Consider the following 23,378-nt stretch of genomic DNA (forward strand, 5'->3'; position numbering starts at 1 on the left):
TTCCTCTTTTTAAATTCAGTTGGGGGTCTCAGCAGGGTAGCAATTGCTTATCTATGCCAGACACAGATGCACATTCTTCCTTAATCTATTTTTGGCCTCTCTGCCCTTGTCTTCTGAGTAGCTGACTTTCTTAGTTCCTTGTAAGTACATGTACTTTCTAATATAATATTTCGAACAACATAGCTTGTTTCTTCCTTGCCCATCAGGAAGGTGGCACCTTCAGCTTATGACTGCTGTCCCTCCTGGCTTATTTTTCCCTTTTTCTCATATTTCATGGCTGTATTGCTCATGCTGAGGTTGGTATGAGCCTGTGGGCGTGATGGGTCTGCTTTGCAGTCATGCAGGGGTCAGGTCATAGGAGGTGGGTGGCAGCCCGAAGGAGGGGACGTGGGTATGTGGAGTGCTTCTTCCTCATGGGCTCAGGGAAAAGTCATCTTGGCCTGGACAGATTGGGAACCAGTGTGCAGTAATCAGCATTGACTTTACAAAAGTTCGGATTTATTTGATCAAGTGTGGGCATATTTACAGTGGCCATTAAATAGTTTACTGGTGGCTAGTTATTGTCCATAGTTATATTAATATCTGTTTCAAAAGTCAGAGTGCAGTTCACCTAAAAATGGCTACTTTCAAGGATGGATGGAAAGAGGAAATTGTGTCTGAGCAGGAACTTTTCACTTCTAAATGGCTTCTGTTTATGTTAAATGGTCACAAATTCTTTTCAAGTAGAGTACATCCTGTGAAATGACACATACTACTTCCTCTACTGTAAAGGTTGATGTGGCTAATGAGAAGTGTTTCCTCATCTTTCTCCTTTACCTCAAGGAAATAGGCTGTTGAAATCAGACATCTCTGAGCCCTAGCTGTTTCATGTAGCCTGTTGTTAATATGTGGAAGTTGAAATTCTTGCAGAGTTGCTGTAGAATTGAAAATACATCATGAAGTTTTGAGGACTGCTTACAGTTTACTAATTTATTTCAATTCTATTTATCATACTTGGATTAAAAACTGTTAGTCATTTGTCATACTTCTTAGGTTAAAAACTATTACAGAGTTCTAGAGTATAGTAAAAGCCTACAGGAAATTGAACTTTATTTGTACTTGGTGGCAAACCTTCATTTTCAAAGTGGATATTTGAGGTGACTTAGCAGATTTATATTTTGCAATATTTGAATGATTAAAGAAAAAATTGCAAAGATGCAGAGATTTGATTTTTGAGTATACACCTTGGAATCTCTTGCAGTTTGGCTGATCTTAAAATTTGTCATCTCAGGAATTCCCTGGTGGTCCAATGGTTAGGACTCCGTGCTCTCACTGCGGAGGGCCCGGGTTCAATCCCTGGTGGGGGAACTAGAATCCCACAGGCCATGTGGTGTGGCCAAAAAAAAAAAATTTGTCATCTCATTTCAATAGTAGTTTGCAAAAATTGGTTCTTTTGATAGTTGAATACTATCTTAGTATCCAGGTTAAGTGAGCAGCAGCAGTTTACTTTAGTAAAACTTGTTTTTCTGACATCGTTTTCCAGTACCAAAAGTTGTGAGTTTTAGTTGGCTTCTTTCAGGTACATGTTCTGAGCTAACTCAGTTGATACTTTGATAGACTTATATCCTGGAGGCCAGGTTGGAGAATATTAGATAATACAAATCAAAAATAAATGCTTGACTCTTTCATGTTTTGCCTAGGTTTTGTTTATGAGGTTAGGGGAAATAAAATAAGAACTCAGTTGACATTCCATACAAACAAAACCTAAAAATATGATGAGTGCTTTTTGAGAGTTGCCTCTTAGACACTATTAAAATTTTTGAAGTCTTGAATTTTAGTGTTTGAGAAAAAGCAGAATAAATTGAAACTGGTGGGGGGGTGGACTAGGGAGTTAAATAAGCTTTTAAGTTGGTACACTTCCTCTTTTAAAAAAAAATTGCATGTTCACTTGTTAACTCTCTTTGTGAGAGTTGTGAGTGAAGTCATCAGATTTTGCTTCACTATATGGGCAAAAATGCTAATGATTTAATCAACATTTATTTTGATGCTTTTGCTCAACTGCCTTTGTGCCCTTAAGACACCAAGTTAAGTGGTAAAATGTCTAGAAAATTCTTTAGCTCTCTTGACTGTGAGTTCAGTTTTATGGAGGAAATTCTGAGAAACCATGGGGCCCAGTGAATAAACTCAGATAATTCCTAAACATACCCCACCAGCAGTCCCTGCCAGACTCTCACTGCCCTGCCCAGCTACCCATCAGACTTGGCCCCGTGGGCTTTTGGTCTCTTTTCTCATATATTTTCTTGTAATGTCATTTTCTGTCTGATCACTTTCAAAGAATAAAACCCAGGGACTAGTCCCTCTGACAACTGCTCTAACAGTCTGGTTATAGAAAAAATTTTGACAGGTGTGTGTAGTTCATTTCTCAGAATAGTTCCCCAAATTATTGCCTCATCTCTTAAACTCACCTCACTAGACCAGAATCCTGTGAAATTGATGATGGTTTTCTCTCTTATTTACAAAAAGGAAGCTGGGGTTCATGGCGGGTAACTTGCCAGAGGTCACATCACCAGTGAGGGGTGGGACAGTGACGTGAACCCATCATTCCCAGTCGAGGTGCACTGTCTTTCTTCTAAGTTAGCTGTCTCGGTCACTCTCACCATTTCTGCCTGCCTCCTCCTTCCCCTGGTTGAGTCCTGGCTCGCTGCTTACTTGGTTTACCTTCTCTGACCTTGGATGTCCTCTCTGTAGAAGAGCAGCTCTGCTCTGAGGAGTGAGTGAGGGGAGGTGTGGATGTACCGTCTGTATGCCGTGGTGCGGCTTCCTTCTTTGCTCGTGCAGCCTCAGCCCTCTTCCTTAGTTACTCTCCTCTTGTCCTTGCTTCTTTTTGCTTGGAAAATGGGAAAAAATGTGAACAAAACGAAATTACATAAATACTGTAGTTCTGAGCTAGCTTTGTTCTGTAATAAAAATTAAGGGGCCATATCGGTCTTGCACACATGGTATTTAGTTTTAAATATAGATGTGTATATATACTGGCGATGGAAAGTTTTTTAGGGTGAAGATGTCTTAGCCCTAATTGATTACGACCAGTTTACGCCTTCTGGTTTTTTCCCAAACTCTTTATAAGATGCACATGTTCGTGTACTTGCAGATCTTTTCACCTGTAGAAAAATGGGACTTTGGATCACAACTCTTTTGATCTTGTTTCCTCCTCCCAAGGGTTCCTTAAAAAGAGTTTCTCCCCATTTTACTGGACTGAGGCTACAGTTAGGTCGGAGGTTCTTAGTTGGGGTGATTTAGCCCTGCAGGGGATATTTGGCAATGTGGAGAAACTTCTTGGTTAACATAACTGAAGAAAGAGTAAGTACTACTGGCGTCTGGTGAGTGGAGGCCAAGGATGCTGCTAAATATCCTTCAGTGCACAGAACAGTAAAGAATTATCCAGGCCCAAATGTGAATAGTGCTGAGGTTGAGAAACTCTTAGTGAATGTAGAACTGAATAGAACACATGTGGAATTTCAATAAGTAAGAAAAGAAGAAAGCTGAGGGGATCTTTGTATGAAAGCCCATTACAAGTGTCCCAGCCATGTCTGGGTTACTTCCAAGTCAGTAAATGCCCCAGAGTGGCCTACGTACTGCTTGGGGCGTGGGTGTCTGTTGCCGCCAGGGCCTGGCCCAATTCAGGGACGATGAAGTTGGTCACAGGTTTTTTAAAATCGAGGAGCCCTCTTACAAGTCCTCTTTATAATCAAGAGCTTGTTAAAGCTGTCTCAGCATAGCTTTGGAAATGCTGCAGCATGAAGCAGGGTCTCTGTTCTGTGGCGATGCCTTCACTTGGATTAAAATATAATTTTGGGGCTTCCCTGGTGGGGCAGTGGTTGAGAGTTCGCCTGCCGATGCAGGGGACACGGGTTCGTGCCCCGGTCTGGGAAGATCCCACGTGCCGCGGAGCGGCTGGGCCCGTGAGCCATGGCCGCTGAGCCTGCGCGTCCGGAGCCTGTGCTCCGCAACGGGAGAGGCCACAACAGTGAGAGGCCCGCGTACCGCAAAAAAAGAAAAAAAAGAAAAAATATATATAATTTTGGAAAAAATTCTTCTATGATTTACTAAAATTCCCTGAAACATTTAAAGTTGAGTAAAATAATTTTTATCGAGAAACAACATTAAAAGATACTTGTTTTGAGGGGAAAAAATAGTCAGAGATCATCCTATCCACATAAACAGGTTTTTACCTTTGCATACTCCCGTTCAGTCTTTGTCCTTGTGCTTGTATCTTTCTATAGTTTCTGTCATGGTGTACACATGCTATTTTACATGTGACTTTGGATCTTACATATTTTTCTATTTTTGAATATTAGCTTTCTGACTGATCATTTTTCTTGGCTGCATAATCTTTCCTGACCTGGCTTCTGGGAAGGAGCATAGGCTTTGGGGCTAGACCTGGGTTTTAGTTTTAGCTCTGCCTCTGACTAGCTGAGGAACATGGGGGAGATGCCTCATCTATCTGTGTTTGAGTTATTCTAACTGTCTGTAAGTGCAGATAATCGTAATACCTACTTTAGAGCTGGGAGCATTAAATGAGAATATGTAAAGTGCTTGGTGCAGCACCAAGCAAATAATAATAGCACATGAAATGGTAGCTGTTCTTTTTTTTTTTTTTAACATTTATTTATTTATGGCTGTGTTGGGTCTTCGCTGCGTGCGGGCTTTCTCTAGTTGTGGCGAGCGGGGGCTACTCTTTGTTGCGGTGCGCGGGCCTCTCATTGCAGTGGCTTCTCTTGTTGCGGAGCACGGGCTCTGGGCACCCGGGCTTCAGTAGTTGTGGCTCTGAGGTAGAGCGCAGGCTGAGTCGTTGTGGCGCACAGGCTTAGTTGCTCCGCGGCATGTGGGATCTTACCAGACCAGGGCTCGAACCCCTGTCCCCTGCATTGGCAGGCGGATTCTTAACCACTGTGCCACCAGGGAAGTCCTAGTAGCTGTTCTTAACATCAGTGTTCTCATTGATGTGTTGCTTTCCCCACACCCCACCTTAGAATTCCATTCTGGAAAAATTCTTCTGAGCTGAAGAATAGGGCCAACTTTTTTGTTTTGTTTTTGTTTTTAAAGCCAGAATTTATTTCTATTTAAGAATGTTCAAGAGACTTTAAAAAGGCCCAAGGGCCCAACAGTGTCCGGGTTTAGTATAAAATCATACTGAGGTGGTGTCTGTTGGTTCCTCCATTGCTAAAGCCTCAATTTGATCCTGGTTGGTAAATGCCCTGATAATTCTAATAGTTGGGTAATGGTGATTTCCTCTAACTGGCATCTTTCATAAATGGCCGTCAGTCCATGAACGATGAAAAAAGCAATACCAGAAACAACCATTGATAGAAAGTTGTATGACTCAAGTGGAAAGCCACCACAGCAATTCCAAAAATCAAAATTATTAATCCAGTAATAAACAAACTGAAACGTTTGCAGATTCTGCTTGAACATCCTTCTTGCATTATTCTTTGAAACCAGGTCTTCTGATTACCAGCTTGAGTAGCTGAGATCATGATGAGTCTCATCTGGTATCAAATGCAGCTCTTTCAGAATAGAAACCAGCAAACACCTTTCAAGACAGATGCCAGAGGACAGCTTTTTAATCTAGTTTTAACAATGGAAATTAAACTCTTATTAATAAATCACAAAATCCTCATTTTAATGGCTGAGGAGATTGAGGCTGAGAAACGTTAACTACTCTGTTCATATTAATCCAACATTAGTATAAGGCAGCAGTTCTCAATAGGTCTGGGGACCCCTGGAGGTCCCCCCAAACCCTTTCAGGGTCCCAAAGGTCAACGATGTGGTCATAAAAATACTAAAACATTGTTTGTCATTTTTATTCTCACTCTTCTGAGTATACCGAGTAAAAAAAGCTCATTCAGATTCCACATTGCAGTTAACCTTTAAGAAATTAGTACTCATCAGATTTTAGTATTAGAATAGCTGCCGTTATCTGAAAAGGCCACTTCCTTCTCTTTCAGTTGTATATCTGTGTGAAGCTGGGTTCTCGTCATATACTTCAGTAAAACAACATTGTACAACAGATTGGGTACAGAACCAGATGAGAGAATCTAGCTATCTTCTTTCAAGCCACACAATAAAGAGATTTCCAAAAATGTAGAAACAGTGCTATTCTTCTCACTAATTTTTTGGAGGGCAAAATATAATTTTTTCATTTAAAAATGTTATTTATGCTAACATGTAATGGGCTTATCATTATTAAATGAATTAAATATTTGAAAAATTCTTAGTTTTAATTTCTAATATGACAAATATCAATAGAAATAACCTACATAAACAGAAAGAAGCTTTTTGCTGTCCTCAGTGATTTTTAAGAGTGTAAAGGGGTTTTAAGACTAAAACATTTGAGAACTGCTGCTATAAGGTAAAAAACAAAATGTAAAAATTTACCCAATATTCCACCATACAGAAATAACATCATTCCAGACCTCTCTCTCTACATAAATGCAGTTAAAGGTAGATTAAACTGAATAAAAGGACCAAATGGTATCGTATCATATATATTTTTTTGGTATCATATATTTTTGCTAAAGACTATTCAGTTTTAGTTTTACTTGAATTTAACAGGAAGTATTAAATGGAAGGAATTGCTGACCTTGAGATGCTTTTTCCACAAGGAATATTAGTTTGTAAAAGATATCTCCAAGGATAAGAAAAAAAGATTATGAAAACCAATTTCTTACTACATATTTTAATTTTAGACCATATATTTTGAGACTCCATGCTTGTGAAAGATGAGAAAGTTAGTTAGCACACCCTTCTATAATTCCTCCATTTGTTTAGTCTTGATTCTGTATTTAATTCAGTGCTTGCATTAGTCCCTTTGCCACAGCTTCACCATTCTGTAATTCTTTTTTATTTATCTCTTTATTTGCATGGTTTCATCGTTCAGTTGCTCCCTAAGAATTTGTGGGCAATATATTATTTGAATTTTTGCATGTTTTAAAAAAATGTCACCTTCCTTTATACTCAAAGGGGACCTTTGGGTTAAGTCATTCTTTGCCCCAGAACTTGTAGATACTGCACCACTGTTTTTTGGCTTTGACTGTTACTGTGAAGTCTGAATTCGAGGTTTTCTCCTTTGTATATGTGCCTTTTCTGCCTACATTCCCTTATTACTGAAGTTTTTGTATTGATTACTCATTTTTTTTCTTGGGGCTGAATAAGCCCTTTCATTTTGTATAGTGACACCTTTATTTCAGGAAAGGCTTCTTCTTGTTATAGTTATGAATGTTTTTCTTCTTTTGTCTTCTCTAAAATCATTTTATAGCCACCCCCACCCCCAATTTCATTTTGTGTGATTTCCTTTAGTGTTTAGTGCTTCTCAAAAATTAAGCAAGCGTAAGAATCACCTGGAGAGCTGGTACAAGCACAGCTTCCTGCCCCTGCCCGCCAGGTTCTACTTCAGTGGGTGTGGGTGTTGCCTGATCATTTGTATTTCCGACAAACTTCCAGGTTATGTTGGTGATGCAGGTCCACAGACCTCACCTTGACTAGCCCAGTAGTTTCAAATTTTTGGTCTTTGGACCTGTTTACTCTTTTTTTTTTTAATTGAGGTATAATTGACATATAACACTGTTAGTGTTAGTTGCAGGTGTACAAAATAGTGATTTATGTATATTTGCAAAATGATCACCACAGTAAATGTAGATCCATTACCACACATAGTTACAAATTTTTTTCTTGTGAGAATTTATTTTACACTACTAGCAACTTTCAAATATACAATACAGTATTGTAAACTATAGTCACCATATCGTACATTACATCCCCAGGACTTATTTGTCTTACAGCTGGAAGTTTGTACCTTTTTACCACCTTCACCTGTTTCGCCCACCCTGGACCCCTTTATTCTTTTTTTTAAAAAAATTAATTAATTATTATTATTATTTTTTGGCTGTATTGGGTCTTTGTTGCTGCACACAGGCTTTCTCTCTAGTTGTGGTGAGTGGGGGCTCCTCTTCGTTGCGGTGTGCGGGCTTCTCACTGCGGTGGCTTCTCTTGTTGCGGAGCACAGGCTCTAGGCGCCCGGGCTTCAGTAGTTGTGGCATGCGGGCTCAGTAGTTGTGGCTCGCTGACTGTAGAGCGCAGGCTCAGTAGTTGTGGCACACGGGCTTAGTTGCTCTGCGGCATGTGGGATCTTCCTGGACCAGGGCTTGAACCTGTGTCTCCTCCATTGGCAGGTGGATTCTTAACCACTGTGCCACCAGGGAATTCCCTGGACCCCTTTACTCTTAAGAATTATTGAGGTCCTTAAAGAGCTTTGTGGGTTTTATCTATTGGTATTCAAACTGAGAAAATTTGGAAATATTTATTAATTCTTTTAAAAGTAACTGTGATGAACTCAGTGCATATTAACAAATAATACATCTTAATGAAAAATAACTTTTCCAAAGCAAACAAAAACACTTACTGAGAAGAGCGGCATTACATTTTTGTAAATCTCTTTAATATGTAGCTTAATGATAGATAGCGTTTGCTTTTTCTCTGTTGCTTGTAACTTGGCATGTAACCTCTGGAAAACTCCGTTGTACACTTGTGAGATAATAAAAGTGAAAAAGGAAAATAACATTCTTTTAAAAATAGTTTTGAATTTGTGAACCCCGAAAAGCGTCTGGGGGCTCTCAGGGGTCCCTGGACCAAACTTTGAGAACTTCTGCTTTATGCTAATGCTTGGTTTTTTGTTTTTGTTTTTTGTAAGGAGAATTACTTAAATTGGTTTATAAGAGATTTGATAGTGTGTATCTTAAAAGCCTTTTGTGTTTCAGGCGACTTACTGAGTAACCTGTTGCAGAGTCCTAGTTCAGCCAAACTGTTGAATCAGCCAATCCCCATCCTTGATGTGGAGAGTGAGTATATCTGTTCCCTGGCTTTGGAGTGCCTGGCCCATCTCTTCAGTTGGATTCCTCTGTCTGCCAGCATCACCCCGTCCCTCCTTACCACCATCTTCCACTTTGCACGCTTTGGCTGTGACATCCGGGCCAGAAAGATGGCATCAGTTAACGGCAGCAGCCAGAACTGTGTGTTGGGTCAGGAGCGCGGCCGGCTTGGGGTCCTGGCCATGTCCTGCATCAATGAACTCATGTCCAAGAACTGTGTGCCTATGGAGTTCGAGGAGTACTTACTGCGTATGTTCCAGCAGACTTTCTACCTCCTGCAGAAAATCACCAAGGATAACAATGCCCACACAGTGAAGAGCAGGCTAGAAGAACTCGATGAGAGGTAATGAAAACAGGTGTGGCATCGGCTGTGCCCTGAGAATGGGCCTTGACTGTTTATCACGTTGCGCTGCATAGTGTCTGTAATCCTCTTTGGTTTCAGAATCTGGGGCTCCTGGTGAGGAACGGAGAGGTAGGTGTGTACCAGTAAGTCCAAGCTTAGCTGGAAGGGCTAGGGTGGTTAAGGGAAGCGAGTCGAGTTGGAAAAGTTGTGAATTGTGTGAATTGTGTAGGTTGGTTGTCTTCTTTGCCCGTCCACCTCCTGTCCTCCCTTCCACCCTTGTCCGCCCTCTCCTCACTCTTTGCCTGCAGGTCTGAGGTGGTGCAGGAACTGGGACCGCTGCTCATGCGTAGCCAAGCACAGGAGAGGAGGCCCGTGGAGGTACAGGAGTTACACTTGCCCTTCCTTGCTTGGTGTTGCTTGTTGGTTCTTCCTGTTTGACTTTTCTCAAGTGAACGTCGTGCAGTTTATAGGAATGTTGTCACTATTGTGAGTTTTACACTGATGACAAGAAAGGAGAGTTGTTAATGGGGCACACACCTGAGTTTCTTGGTTACTGTCCTCTTGAATGGCGCCTGAAATCACTTAGCCTCGCTTTATTAAGGACTCTTAGCAGATGGTCCCACAGTATGCTGAGGCATGGTCTCATTTATATTTCCCTTACAGATGATGTCATTTATGTATCTTACAGCTTTCATTAATATGATGCTACTGCTGTGTAAAAACAAAAGGGAAAATTGGAAGCTTATATTAAGAACATTATGTTGACTGTTCAGAGACTTTCAAACAGATAAATTGTATTGAATTAGTAAATATTTATAGATTGCCTGGCAGCAAAAGTTGTTAGTATTTTCATCAATTTTCCTTGGCTTGTTTTTGTTGTTAAGCTATACAGAGTTAAGCCATTTCTTTTTCTTCAGAGTAAGCAGCAGGATATAAAGTCAGGTGCCTAAAGTTAAGACAGTTTTACTGCTTTCTAAATTTAGCAATTTTAATAAGTTATTCTAAAGTTGAAAAAATTGATACATGAGATTATTTTGGTTTGGTTCATTGTAAACAAGCTTTGTGTGAAATTTTCTTTGTATAATCACAAAAGAACTCATAATCTGATATGGTAATATGTTTTATTTTTCATTATTGGGTAATAGCTTCCTATTTGAATTCAAAAACATCAGCATTGAGACACACAGCTTATATGTTTATATCCTTTCTAGCTTTGGTTAAGAAAGGCTGTATTTTCATATGTTTAAAAAAATCACAACAGTAACCCAACTGCTTGTACCAACGATCAGATATCAGTTGTTCTGACTTTTACTGTGGTGTAATGTTTGTTATGGCTTACATTTGGGTGGTATAAAAATGTCTTCATGGATGATCTGTGTTCTGATTTTGTTACGTGTAACTTTTGTGCTCTTGGTTTTATATTTTAATCCTATGCTTCCTATTGCCCTGTGAAAGCTGAGAGGTGCCTGGAAGCAGAAAGGTGACATGAACAACACTGTGTGCTTGCTTCCTGGCTCTTGGGTCCCTTACCACTAATTCTAAACAGCTAAGTCCATTCTCAGTTGTTTAGGAGCTGCTTAACCAGGTTTCTTCCTCTCTTCTCCTCTACTGCCTTTTTTTCTAACTTTCTACTGCTCATTAGCACCTGTACCAGAAGGTGGGCAAGGGAAAGAAAATGAGGTGAAATAAAATTGGAATTTTAGCTACTGAACAGTCTTGCTTGTATTCTTTAAAAAAATTGGGTTGGAGATTCAAATAAAATTGAGATTGTGTGGTATTTGACCCATGACTTCTCCTTATTCTTTAATGGGTGGTAGGGCATTGAGTGCATCTTCCTAAAGAGCAGCAAACTGGTTGATGTCTTTGAATAACCACATAAAAATGTGTAATAGGCTGAGCGAGCAATGTGGAGTTCCTGCTCTTGAGTATTAGTGATTGAAGGCCTCAGAGAAGTTTTTTTGTACTTTCCTATCTCTAAAAACCGTTGATTAGTGCCTTACTGTTTTTCAAGTATTTGACCCCATGATCCTTATCAAACAAATTATTATTATTTTTTTAAGCTGCAAATAAGCTTACCTGTGTGTGGCGGCCACACAGATTGGCCACCCTCAGGGTGCTAGGTCCCAGAAACAATATGGGACGTTTTATTTATGGGCCAGTTTTGCTCTTCTGAGGAGTAGTCTTCTTCCCCTTTATTATCTCATACATCTTTGCTTTAAAAAAAAAAAAAAACACAGCTTTTTGCAGTTAGGAGTTTCAGAATTGCTTTTAACCATCATTCAATATTTGGCTAAGGCCCAGTGTATCTTTTATCTTTTTTAATCTGTCTCTGAAATGTGGTTTATGGAGGTATGCCCATCTCATTTTCTAATCACCTTTTGGTATTTAGGAGCTTAAAATGACAGTTTCTGAAATGTGAGAGTGATGATGTGCTGTGTATTCAATAACAAAAATATCTTATCCTTGCAGCTGTGACCCACACTCTTCTGTGAAATGATATTTGAATACAAATGAATTGGGAATTCACTGTGATGTGAAAAGAAAGAGCACTGGATTGGGAGTAGATGGTAGTCCCATTCTTCTGTGAGCTGGCTGAGTGACCTTGGGCCAGTCACTTTATCTCTCTGGGCTTCATCTCTAAAATGATGCATCAGTAAATTGTCCTTGAGTCTTGTCCAGCTCTAACAGTCCTCCTCCCTTAGATTTGACATCACTTTTAGAATGGATTGGGACGTGCTATGTTTAATTAGCACCAGGAGCCAGAGGGTGGGGAAAAAACATGAACATTAGGTTGCAAGACTGAATATATCTTACCTGGATGCCATCCCTTTCCTATAGCCTTGTTTTGTTTTTGGGTTTTTAGCACATTCGTTTTAATATTTTGGCCTCCTAGCAAAGAAAACCAGCCCTCCAGACTTGCCACATTGAAATGACAGATCATCTGCCCATGGACCTTTTGAGTACCATTTCCTTTCACTTTAATTGGGTCATAACACTGAGTTAGAAAATATGAGGACGCTAGCTTATAAGATGCCTTACCTAGATAGTGTCTGAGGATTAAAGTTGCTTTTCTGCTATGTTTCAGGTGGTAATGGAATGAAGGGTTGCCTGACCTGTAGGTAATTGTTGCAGGCCTTTATATTTTTAACTGAAAATATATTTGTTATAAATCTGTATAGTTTTGTACTGAAAGAAATTTGGATTGAATTTGAGTTCTCTTCTAGGGAGGTGGCCGAGTTTCTCATTGTCACCTTTTGTCTTCTTGTCTTCTTTAGCTACATTGAGAAGTTTACTGACTTTCTGCGGCTCTTTGTGAGTGTTCACCTAAGACGAATCGAGTCCTACTCCCAGTTCCCTGTGGTGGAGTTTTTGACACTTTTGTTCAAGTACACATTTCATCAGGTAAAGCACTGGAACTGCCCATGTCTCTCTCTTGCCACTCAAAATGTCTACTTTGTTATTTTCAGGAGAAAGAACTTCTTTATTTTATTTGTCAAACATTTATATAGTGCTTACTATATGAAGATTAACACATTTATCCTTCATAACAACCCTATGAGGTAGGTATTATTATCATCCCCATTTTACAGATAAAGAAACTGAGGCACAAAGATAACTTGCTGAGGGTCATACAGTAAGCGGTGGAGCCAGATAGAGTCTGCTCTTAATCACTGTTATGTTGAAGAAGCAAAATATAGAAAAAGCCTGACGTTAGGGCCTTTAGTTCTAGTCTGTAACTGTCACTAAGACTACCCACAAGGACATTGTAAATAGTGAAGTTCTCAAGAGTTCAGTTTTGGTGGATCCAGTTGTTTCCCCCATTCAGCAAACGTTTTTTGAGCTTCTGTTGTGTTCCAGGAGTGAGGCCTATAACCCTTGTAAACAAAGTCCTTGCGTTCACTGAATTTACATTCTGATGACTCAGTATTTTTTGTTTCTATGTATATTTTAGCAGCTTTATTGAGATAACATTTACTTACTGTGCAATTCACCCATTGTAATTGTACAATTCAGTGATGTTCGGTAGATTTATAGACTTGTGCAGCCATCATCAGAGTCCAGTTTTAAACATTTCTGTCATGCCCTATCACTTGTGCCCATTTGTGTGTCTTTTTTTTTTTTTTTTTGTGCAGTACACGGACCTCTCACTGTTGTGGCCTCTCCCATTGCGGAGCACAGGCTCCGGACACGCAGGCTCAGCGGCCGTGGCTCACGGGCCCAGCCGCTCCGCGGCATGTGGGATCTTCCCGGACCGGGGCACGAACCCGTGTCCCCTGCATCGGCAGGCGGACTCTCAACCACTGCGCCACCAGGGAAGCCCCTGTGTGTCTTTTTAAAATAAGCTTTTTGGGGAGCTCCCTGGTGGCCTAGTAGTTAGGATTCGGGGCTTTCACTGGTGTGGTCCGGGCTCAATCCCTGGTCGAGGAACTGAGATCCTGCAAGCATTGCAGTGTAGCCCCCCCCCCACTCCCCCCAAAAAAGCTTTTTGTTGAACTATCACACACGTATGGAAAAGCACATAAATCATACATGTGTAGCTTCGTGAGTTTTCCCAAAACGAACAAGACATGTGACCACCAAAGTCAAGAAGTAGAACATTACCAGCACCCCCAGAAATCCCCTCATGTCCTTCATCACTCCCCACCACATCCTCCCCAGAAGTAACCCCAGACCTGACTTTAATATCCCAGATGAGTTGTGCCTGTTTTAGAACTTCTCTAAATGGAAGCATACAATGTAGATTTGTTTTGTCTGACTTTTTTCATTCAACATTATGTTTGTGAGCTTCATCTGTGTTGTGTGTGGCAGTAGTTTGTTCTCATTGTTTTATAGGAAGTCATTAGAAAAGCCACTCCAGTGCTGATTTGGGCCACTTCCAGTTTTTGGTGGTCATGAATTATGTTGCAGTGAATATTCCTGTGTCTGCCTTTTGATGTACATACGTAGCTCTTTCTGTGTATGTTGGTATATTACCAGGAATGAAACTGCTGGGTCAGTGAGGGCATCTGATTTTACAAGCAGTCTTTTTTGGTTGTTTCAATCACTGATGTTGTAACTTAATGAGGCTAGAGGAGAGGTAAGGGTGGAGGCTGGGAGGGGTGTGTGTATGTAAAAGGGGATTTGGAAGGGTGCGGATGGAGGAGGAGGATCAAAGGTTAAAGAAGTGACACGATGTCTGATAGAGGGGCCGATGTCTGATAGAGGGGCTGGTGAGTGCAGAGCAAGAAGGAAGCACGCTGATCTCACTAGGCCTAAGAAGGGATAGAAGAGGTGATGAGATATAGGAGGGTGAGGATGTAGGAGAGAAGCATCAGAAGTGGGAGAGATTTGAGATGGATCTGGAGAAATCTTAAAGGGGACCAGGAAAAAAGGAAGGATTTGATAGATACCTTTGAATAAGTGCAGCAGAAACGAACGAGAGATAAGGAGCCAGTGCTGGGGGCAGAAGGAAGGGTTTGTTTGGCAAACGGAATGAACCGTCTTCCGATTTTGCTCCCTGTGTAAAATGGGACCTTTTTAGTATACGTGGTGTAGAAGAAAGCTAAAAAGTGCTTTGAAGTATGCATGTCTGATGCTTCCTTCTTTGGATGTGGACCCAAAAGTTCTGTGTTTGAGCTCTGGTTATTTCTGTTAGGTCTCTGTCCTTGGATAAGTCTTTTAAATTTCCTAGGGAGATAGACTGCAGTGGGCATCTTTTGGGTCTTTCCATATTCATCTTCTGTGATTCTTTCACTAGAATCCTACGGGTTCATTTTCCATTGAACCGAGAGTGGTGGTTTTATATATTTATATATGTTTTAATTACATACTGGGAGAAGAGATAGATTGGTCATGAGGCAAACAGCAAGCTTCTGTCTTCCTCCCTCACCAGCGGGTCACTGTCAGCTGAGCTCCCTGTGTTCTGCTGGCCTCCTGTGTGAGGACTTGCATTTCTGGGTGCAGACTCTGGGCTGTGTGGGTTGGTGGCCTCGAGGTGCAGGCAGAAGCCGATTCTGAGCACTGGCCAGAGGGGCAGGAACCTGGAAGGGGCTCCGGCGGAAGCTGCCCTTTGCTGGAGAGGCAGGGAGGGAGAAAGCTGGCAGGGCACACTCTAGGCCCAGGAGCTGGTAGTAAAAGATTTCTTTAGGATAAGGTTTAAGAATAAGAAATTAGGGCTTCCCTGGTGGCGCAGCGGTTGAGAGTCCGCCTGCCGACGCAGGGGACACGGGTTCGTGCCCCGGTCCGGGAAGATCCCACATGCCGCGGAGCGGCTGGGCCCGTGAGCCATGGCTGCTGAGCCTGTGCGTACGGAGCCTGTGCTCCACAACGGGAGAGGCCACAGCAGTGAGAGGCCGGCATACCGCAAAAAAAAAAAAAGAATAAGAAATTAAATTGCTGTCAAGAGAGAGCTTTAAGTTCTCATCTGTTCATTAACAGCATGTTCTTCCTTTATCATAGCTAAGTTCTCTGTAAAGTGGGAAAATGTGTCTTTTCTCTTGTTTAGAGGGTTATTCTCAGTGTACTTTGCCTTTTGTTCCTACAATTCATGGAAATATTAATCCTGGTCAACATTTTTTTTAAATTTATTTATTTAATCTTTGGGTCTGTTGGGTCTTTGTTGCTGCGCGTGGGCTTTCTCTAGTTGCGGTGAATGGGGGCTACTCTTCATTGCGGTGCACAGGCTTCTCATTGCAGTGGCTTTTCTTGTTGAGGACCACGGGCTCCAGGCATGTGGGCTTCAGTAGTTGTGGCTCGTGGGCTCTAGAGTACAGGCTCGGTAGTTGTGGCGCACGGGCTTAGTTGCTCCGCGGCATGTGGGATCTTCCCGGACCAGGGCTCGAACCCGTGTCCCCTGCATTGGTAGGCGGATTCTTAACCACTGCGCCACAAGGGAAGTCCCTGGTCAGCATATTTTTAAAGAATAGTAATAAGATGAAGATGGTGGTAGTATCTTCCTGTAACCATTTCCTCTCTTCTGTTTATTTTCCTGCAGTTTTTCTTTCACCTAAGTGTCCTGCTACAGTCCCTCCAGCCACTAGTGCTCACCAGGTGTTTGCCTCCACCACTGCTGAGCCCCTGAGGTGTCTGTATAAACATATGGTTTCTGTCTTCCGGCTCCTTCTCTTGCTGTATCATTACCAATTCCTTCTTGGTCTTGCAGTTTCCATTTTGCCCCTTCTTCTTAAAACATGCCTGAGATAGTATGGCATAGGGGGAAGGGTCTGGACTGGGGGAGTCTTACGATCCACAGTCTAGTTCTGTTTTTGTTCTTTATCTTGTCACCTTGGGCAGATGACTTGACTTCTGGTTTCTTTGTCTGTGAAATGGGAGGAAGAAAGACATCTCTCCGCTTTCCAGGACTGTTGTGAAGATCAAATAGACCTATGCAAATCAAAACAAACCACTTGGAGAGAAGAGTAGCATCATTAGTTTTTTAAAGGAACTTGCCAGGATCTTTAGTGACTAACCAGCCCTGGAATCTGAAAAGTAAAAAATCTGAGTATGGGTACATTTTAAAAATGGGTCCATGAGGGCTCTGCAAAGTTGTATGACTCCAAAAGTGCAGTCAGCGTATTGCCTTTATGACCTTAGCAGTCTGTGCCCAGAGCAATTGTCAAAGGCCAGACTGTGGGCAATGCATAAGGCCTCACAGTGGGGCCTGTAGAGATGGATGTGAATGGTAGTGTTTCAGGTCCTACAGAGGGTGTATTTGCCCAACTTTTTTTCCAGCCTTGAGCCACACAGTAAATCCTCAATTCAAACGCATGAGAAAGACATGTATAATTGTAAACTCCTTTGACATAGCCATAACACTTGGATTTATATGGTGGCTTTTCTCAAAAGCACCTCCACGTGCATCGATCAGTTATATTTTTTGGTGAGGGATCTGGTAGGTATTTATTTTCAAAGCAAGGAAGGGCGGCTGGGTGACCTCCTTACTGGAAGCACAGCAAGCCAAAGCCAGGACAAGACTACATCTCCTGGCTGCAAGTCAAGTGCCTGTCCACAAGCTACCCATATTATTTCCACACGGCTTATTGTTTTTTCTGCTTATTCTTCTGGTTCATTTTGTGTTCTGAGGATGGCCCTGCCAGTGGTCCTGATTGAGCTGTAGCATAGCAGTCCAGGTCCAGAGCTGCCCTGTGGCTTGTGAGTGGGGTCTGCCACGTTTTTTTTTTTTTTTCTGTACGCGGGCCTCTCACTGCTGTGGCCTCTCCCATTGCGGAGCACAGGCTCCGGACGCGCAGGCTCAGCGGCCATGGCTCACGGGCCCAGCCGCTCCGCGGCATGTGGGATCTTCCCGGACCGGGGCACGAACCCATGTCCCCTGCATCGGCAGGCAGACTCTCAACCACTGCGCCACCAGGGAAGCCCCATGCCACATTTTTTAAGTTTACAGTTTTTCTGTCTCAGACTCAGCCTGGGTACACCACCACCGTCATTGGTAGTTATCTCTTGGACAGATTCCATACATGCCCTTGTAAACTTCTGGATTTCTTTGGCCCAGAGATGGAAGGAAACTGACTCAAGAAGATGATGGTATTATTTCTTTCCATATCTGATCCTGCCATCAAATATGTGGTGCAATGAAGTAATCACAAGTAAAGCCAAAGAGTTCTTGTAGGTAGCAAGAATTTGAGTGGATATATAAGGGATTGGGGGGCCACAGATGAAACTGAATATGTGTGAGAAGGACTAGATGTTGGAGAATATAGTGCTTGGATTTTGCATGAAATAGAATCTCAAGGCTCTTGAGAAAGTTGATCAGTGCAGTGGTCCAGGCACTAGGACCCTACAAAGACTTGCTCTTTTCTCCTTACTTTGTCCTTATCGACACCTGGTAAGAGGTTGCTATTAGCCTGTTTGACACATCTACTTTGCAGATGAGCTAAAGCCTGTAGGTCAGTCTTAACGAGCTCATTTTCAATCTGTTATGTAGGAAGACTGCAGATGTTACTTTCCTAATGTTCAAATGTGTAAACTTGTCACTTTGGAGCCACTGAAACTTAGTTTTGGTTTTGTAATAGTATGTAGTGGAAAGAGCATTGGCTGGGGTTAAATGGACCTGTTCCTACCCCTGACCTTGAACATATCTCTGGATCTCAGTTTCTTTTTCTCTAAAACAGATTTGAATTGGATGATCTGTAAGAGCTGTCCGCATCACAGTCTCAGACTTTAAAACAGGTGTTCGCTCGGCTTATTTTGTAAATTGGTTTGCCCTGCATAGTACAGTATCTCCTTAATGATGTGTTCCATGGTACCCTTGTCTTGTTAGGTTCAACAGGGCCCAATCGTGAAGACCGAATAAAAGACACCAATTGTGGTTACCAAGAAGCCGAGGGAACCTAGGCTTATGATTGTAGCATTCTGGTGTATGTAAACACTGGTGGGTGTGTTTCTAAGGAGTAGTTGCATTAAGTAATTTCATTGTCTGGATTTCTTTTGCACCATAGCCTACTCATGAAGGTTACTTCTCTTGTTTGGATATCTGGACGCTCTTTTTGGACTATCTGACAAGTAAAATTAAAAGCCGTCTGGGAGACAAGGAAGCAGTTCTCAACAGGTAAACCGCAGAAACATTTATAAGCAGAAATAAACATTTTTGTCAGTTTTTCTTGTGGCCTAAAGAGGTAACCATGCAGTCAGACCTCTTTAGTGAAACTGAGTCATGTAAGCTGTTTAGGTAGTAAAGCCATTGAGCATTTTCTTCTTTCTTCCCCTTAAATATCTCATTTTTTAAAAATACATTTTTCTGGTTAAAAAAGTAATATGTATTGTTAATTTTTTAGGTATGATAATGTTTTTGTGGTCCCCATCCTCCCCCATGGCCCTTATTTTAGAGATACAACCTGAAGTATTTATTGGATAAAATGATATGATATATGGGATTTGCTTTAAAATAATTCCCTGGGGGGCTTTCCTGGTGGCGCAGTGGTTGAGAGTCCGCCTGCTGATGCAGGGGACATGGGTTCGTGCCCCGGTCCGGGAAGATCCCACATGCTGTGGAGCAGCTGGGCCCGTGAGCCATGGCCGCTGAGCCTGCGCGTCTGGAGCCTGTGCTCCACAACGGCAGAGGCCACAACAGTAAGAGGCCCACGTACTGCAAAAAAAAAAAAAAAAAAAAAAAATTCCCTGGGGATAGAGGGGGAAGTGGGTTGGCCATGTGTTGATAATTGGTGTTGAACTTAATTGATAGGAATTTGGGGTTCATTATAGCCTCACTCCTTTTGTATGTGCTTGAAAATTTCCCAAATAAAGTAATAAATACTTGTCAGGAAAAAAATATTTATTTTAAAAACTAGCAAAGATAGAAAAATATAAAGAAATGTTATCTATAATCCCGCAGTCCAGAGATAGTCATTTTTGTACTTCTAATTTTATTTTAAAAAACAGAAAATGGGGAAATGTTTTTTTCCCCACGTTTCTCAAGCCCATTTTTTCTTGTTTGCAGGCAGAAAGTATGGTTCCTGTACACTGTGGTCGTTATATATCTAATTATTTGAAGCTAATATATCTAGAATGCTCAGCACATTACAGATGCTCAGTAAATAGTATTAGTGGTTGATGGTGGAGATAGTGAACGCCTCTCCCCCAGAAATGTGCCAAATGGAGGTGGTGAGGAGACCCCCCAACTGGGGAGAGTTGGACTGAGCCTCTAAAACCCTTTCCATTGCTGAGGTTTTATGTGTTTTTAAAATTTGAAACAGTATTTGCATTCCAAGTTTAGCATTTGCACTTTCATTCCCAAAACTATTTTTGTGATTGCAAAATAGCTTCCAGCTTGTTATGGTGTCAGGTCACATGTGGTTATGGGTAGTTTATTTGTGTGTCAGAAACCTTCTTACACAACAGTGGATCCTGTTTTTGTGAATTTGCCAACTGTGAGTAATTGTGTTGTTGAATGAGATTGTTCAAAGAAAAGACACTTCCGCCAAATTCTCTTTCTTGTATGCTGAGCAGTTGCATCCTTTGGTTCTGGGACTGTGCCTGATTTTGCTATATTTAAGTGGTAGATATTCTTTCATATATCTCAGGCTTGTTGGAAGAATAAACTGAGGACATACATGATTAATATGAAAATGCTTTTTAAAGCACAGTACAAATGTGCTTTAGGTGTGGAGAGTATGGTTCCATTGAGAAAATATATACTTGTGCAGACTGTTGCACCAATAGAAGGAGCAGTGGTGCAGTTTAAATTTCTTTTCTGCTTCATGGCAGCAGTGTTACTTTTGGTCAAGTTATATGGTAATCACATTTCCTCTTGCAAAATGAGCATACTAATACTGATACCTCTTTTGCAGAATGGCTAGGATTCAAGGAAATTGTATATAAAATACCTGGCACACTATCGATCACGTATTAGGCACTCAATAAATGGACATAGTAATGACTACACAGTAATAATAAGTAATAGAAGATGTTGCTGTTACTTGACTGAGGTGGTGACTGTGGAGTTAAATGACAGGATCCCTGGATAGCAAAGACTTTCAGCCCACTTGCAGATATTGTCTTGCCTGCCTAGGCATCTGTCATCTGTTGTCACAGTTGTCAGTGGTTCTTGCTGACCACTTTAAACACTAGGGGTGGGATGATTTGGGAAATTGGGATTGACATATATACACTATTGATACTGTGTATAAAATAGACAACTAATGAGAACCTACTGTGTAGCACAAGGAACTCTACTCAGTGCTCTGTGGTGACCTAAATGAGAAGGAAATCCTTAGAAGAGGGGATATATGTATATGTATATACATTCATGTATATGTATACATATATACACTTTGCTGTACAGTATAAACTAACACAATATTGTAAAGCAACTGTACTCCAATTTTAAAAAAAAGCACTAGGGATTTTTCTCATTGATCATTTGATTATTATCCTAAATAAGGCTTTCTAATTTTTCATGACTTTTTTTTTTCAACATACATGTATAACACTTTCATGCCTTTAAAAAACAAAAAAACCCCAAACCTTCAAAGCTTGTCTGTGGTTTATGCTGTTAAATGGTAACCATCTTCTGGGGAACTGCTTGTCAGTCAGACACCCTCTAGTGGTCTAAGGTAGTAGACTACAAAGAAGGGTGTAGTCTGCTGAGGTGTGCAAAGAAAATAGTTGAACTTTAACTTAACATGTTTTTCCTTTCACCTCTTATGCTTACACAAGTGTGCACTGAAAAAAATTTATTCTTAAAATTTATTTATTTATTAAAATTATTTATTTTTAAAATAAATTTATTTATTTATTTTTGGCTGCGTTGGGTCTTCGTTGCTGCGTGCGGGCTTTCTCTAGTTGCGGCGAGCTGGGGCTCCTCTTTGTTGCGGTGCGTGGGCTTCTCATTGCGGTGACTTCTCTTTGTTGCGGAGCATGGGCTCTAGGCATGTGGGCTTCAGTAGTTGCAGCACGTGGGCTCAGTAGTTGTGGCTCGCGGGCTCTAGAGTACAGGCTCAGTAGTTGTGGCGCACGGGCTCAGTTGCTCCGCGGCATGTGGGATCTTCCTGGCCCAGGGCTTGAACCCGTGTCCCCTGCATTGGCAGGCGGATTCTTAACCATTGCGCCGCCAGGGAAGCCCTGAAAAAATTTTAAATGAAAGTCAAACCACTGCTCTAGGTTATATTAGAGATCCCAATATATTAGAGATACACTGTTTTGCAGAAGCAACTGATAAAGAGCACTGGCTACAGATAATTACCACATTCATTTTAATGAAGAGCATGTAAATGCAATCAAATGTTTTTCAACTGAGAAAATGTATCTGAAAGAAGTTGGGGGGCTTTTGTGGCTTGAGCCAGAATTTCAGAAGCAACTGATCTTGCAGGAAGTAGTCAAGAATGTTTTCTTGGTATCTTAAATGTAAAACGTAGGTGTGGTTAAGTCACAGAGACAGCATTCAGTTCCTGTCCCTTGTGGTTTAAAGGTTTTGCATCATTCATCACAACAAAGTGATAGGCATTGTAGGCTATGAATTTAGAAGCACAAATGTACATGGATTTATTTTTGGTCCTAGGAGCTTGGAAATTGGAGCTCTGCATGTTCCTTGTTCAGTGAGGATCCTCAAGAGTTTCTTGGTCAGAACTGGTGGGGACTTAGAGAACCTGAGTCCCAGTGTTAATGGAATAAATGTTCTGTAACATACCCAGCTGAACAAAATTGCTAATGGGGTTTACTGTTCAGGTTTGCCATTTTGAATCTGTGGTGTGGGAAGACCTAAATTTCAGTCTCCTTTTCTCCTCTTTGTACTTTGGGAATGGTTGTTCCTACTTTACAAGTTGTTGAGCAAATTAAATGAACCAGTGTGTGTAAAGTACCTTGGCTGACCGTAGGTGTTCAGTAAATAAGTATTGGTTCTCGTCCCTTTTCTCTCTCTCTCACTCCCTTCTCTCTATGCTTGTCAATGTGAAGGGAGACACCTGTGTAGAAACTTATTTTTACAGGAAGATGAGGAAACCTGAAGTGAGTTAAGCAACCTGAAGTTATTGAGTCATGTCCTGTGAACCCCTTTGTCATGAAAGTACTGGCAAGTGCTGGCCATAGACCTGCCAGGGATTCTGGGTGACTTTCAATTGGACTATAAACAAATGTGGGTAAGCGTGAGAAAAATTGCTGCCCTTTTTTTCTAAGTGGGTTTTTCTGCTAAATAGAGAGGAAGTGCCATTGTGACACATGGCATTTTGATACAGTTAATAGAAGGTATTAACTAGGGTTGTACCAGGGCTTCAGTAGCTTTCTAGCTCTTGCTACGAGAAATTCATGCTGTTGACTGCCCCAGAGAGCAAGGGAGTGGAATCTTAGTTATTTCATTGAGTTGAAAAAGCTATCCAGGACTGTGCTTCAGTGCTTCATAGTTATCTGACTTGTAGTTTTGTTTATTTAGTCCCTGCGTGTTTATTCATTTGTTTGTTCTCTTGTTCTTTCATTCATCATATGTTTACAAACACCTACTATGTAGTCACCTTAATGTGTATAATTTTATTTAACTCTCAGAAGAAGTTGAGGTGCTTTTGGAATCACATTTGTGGCTTGAGCTACCCAGGTCTATGGGTGTATTTACATTGTATATTTAACCATGTAATGCTATAAGTTTCTCTCTGAGCACTGCTTTAGCTTTATCAAATTTTAATATGTTTTATTTTCCTTTCCATTCA

The 23,378-nt window shown here is 41.2% G+C and overlaps 1 protein-coding gene across 2 annotated transcripts in view; it reads left to right on the plus strand.

Moving 5' to 3' along the window:
- The window catches only part of XPO6 (exportin 6), a 106,111-nt gene that overhangs the window by 45,441 nt on the left and 37,292 nt on the right, over positions 1 to 23,378 (plus strand). For both annotated transcript variants that reach the window (XM_082670128.1, XM_082670129.1), the window contains exons 7-9: positions 8,796 to 9,249; positions 12,525 to 12,651; positions 18,684 to 18,793. In XM_082670128.1, the coding sequence (XP_082526254.1) occupies positions 8,796 to 9,249; positions 12,525 to 12,651; positions 18,684 to 18,793 (691 nt within the window). The remainder of the gene's footprint in view (positions 1 to 8,795; positions 9,250 to 12,524; positions 12,652 to 18,683; positions 18,794 to 23,378) is intronic.

The sequence above is a fragment of the Grampus griseus genome (assembly GCF_964374135.1).
Source record: "Grampus griseus genome assembly, chromosome: 14".
Taxonomy (NCBI): domain Eukaryota; kingdom Metazoa; phylum Chordata; class Mammalia; order Artiodactyla; family Delphinidae; genus Grampus; species Grampus griseus.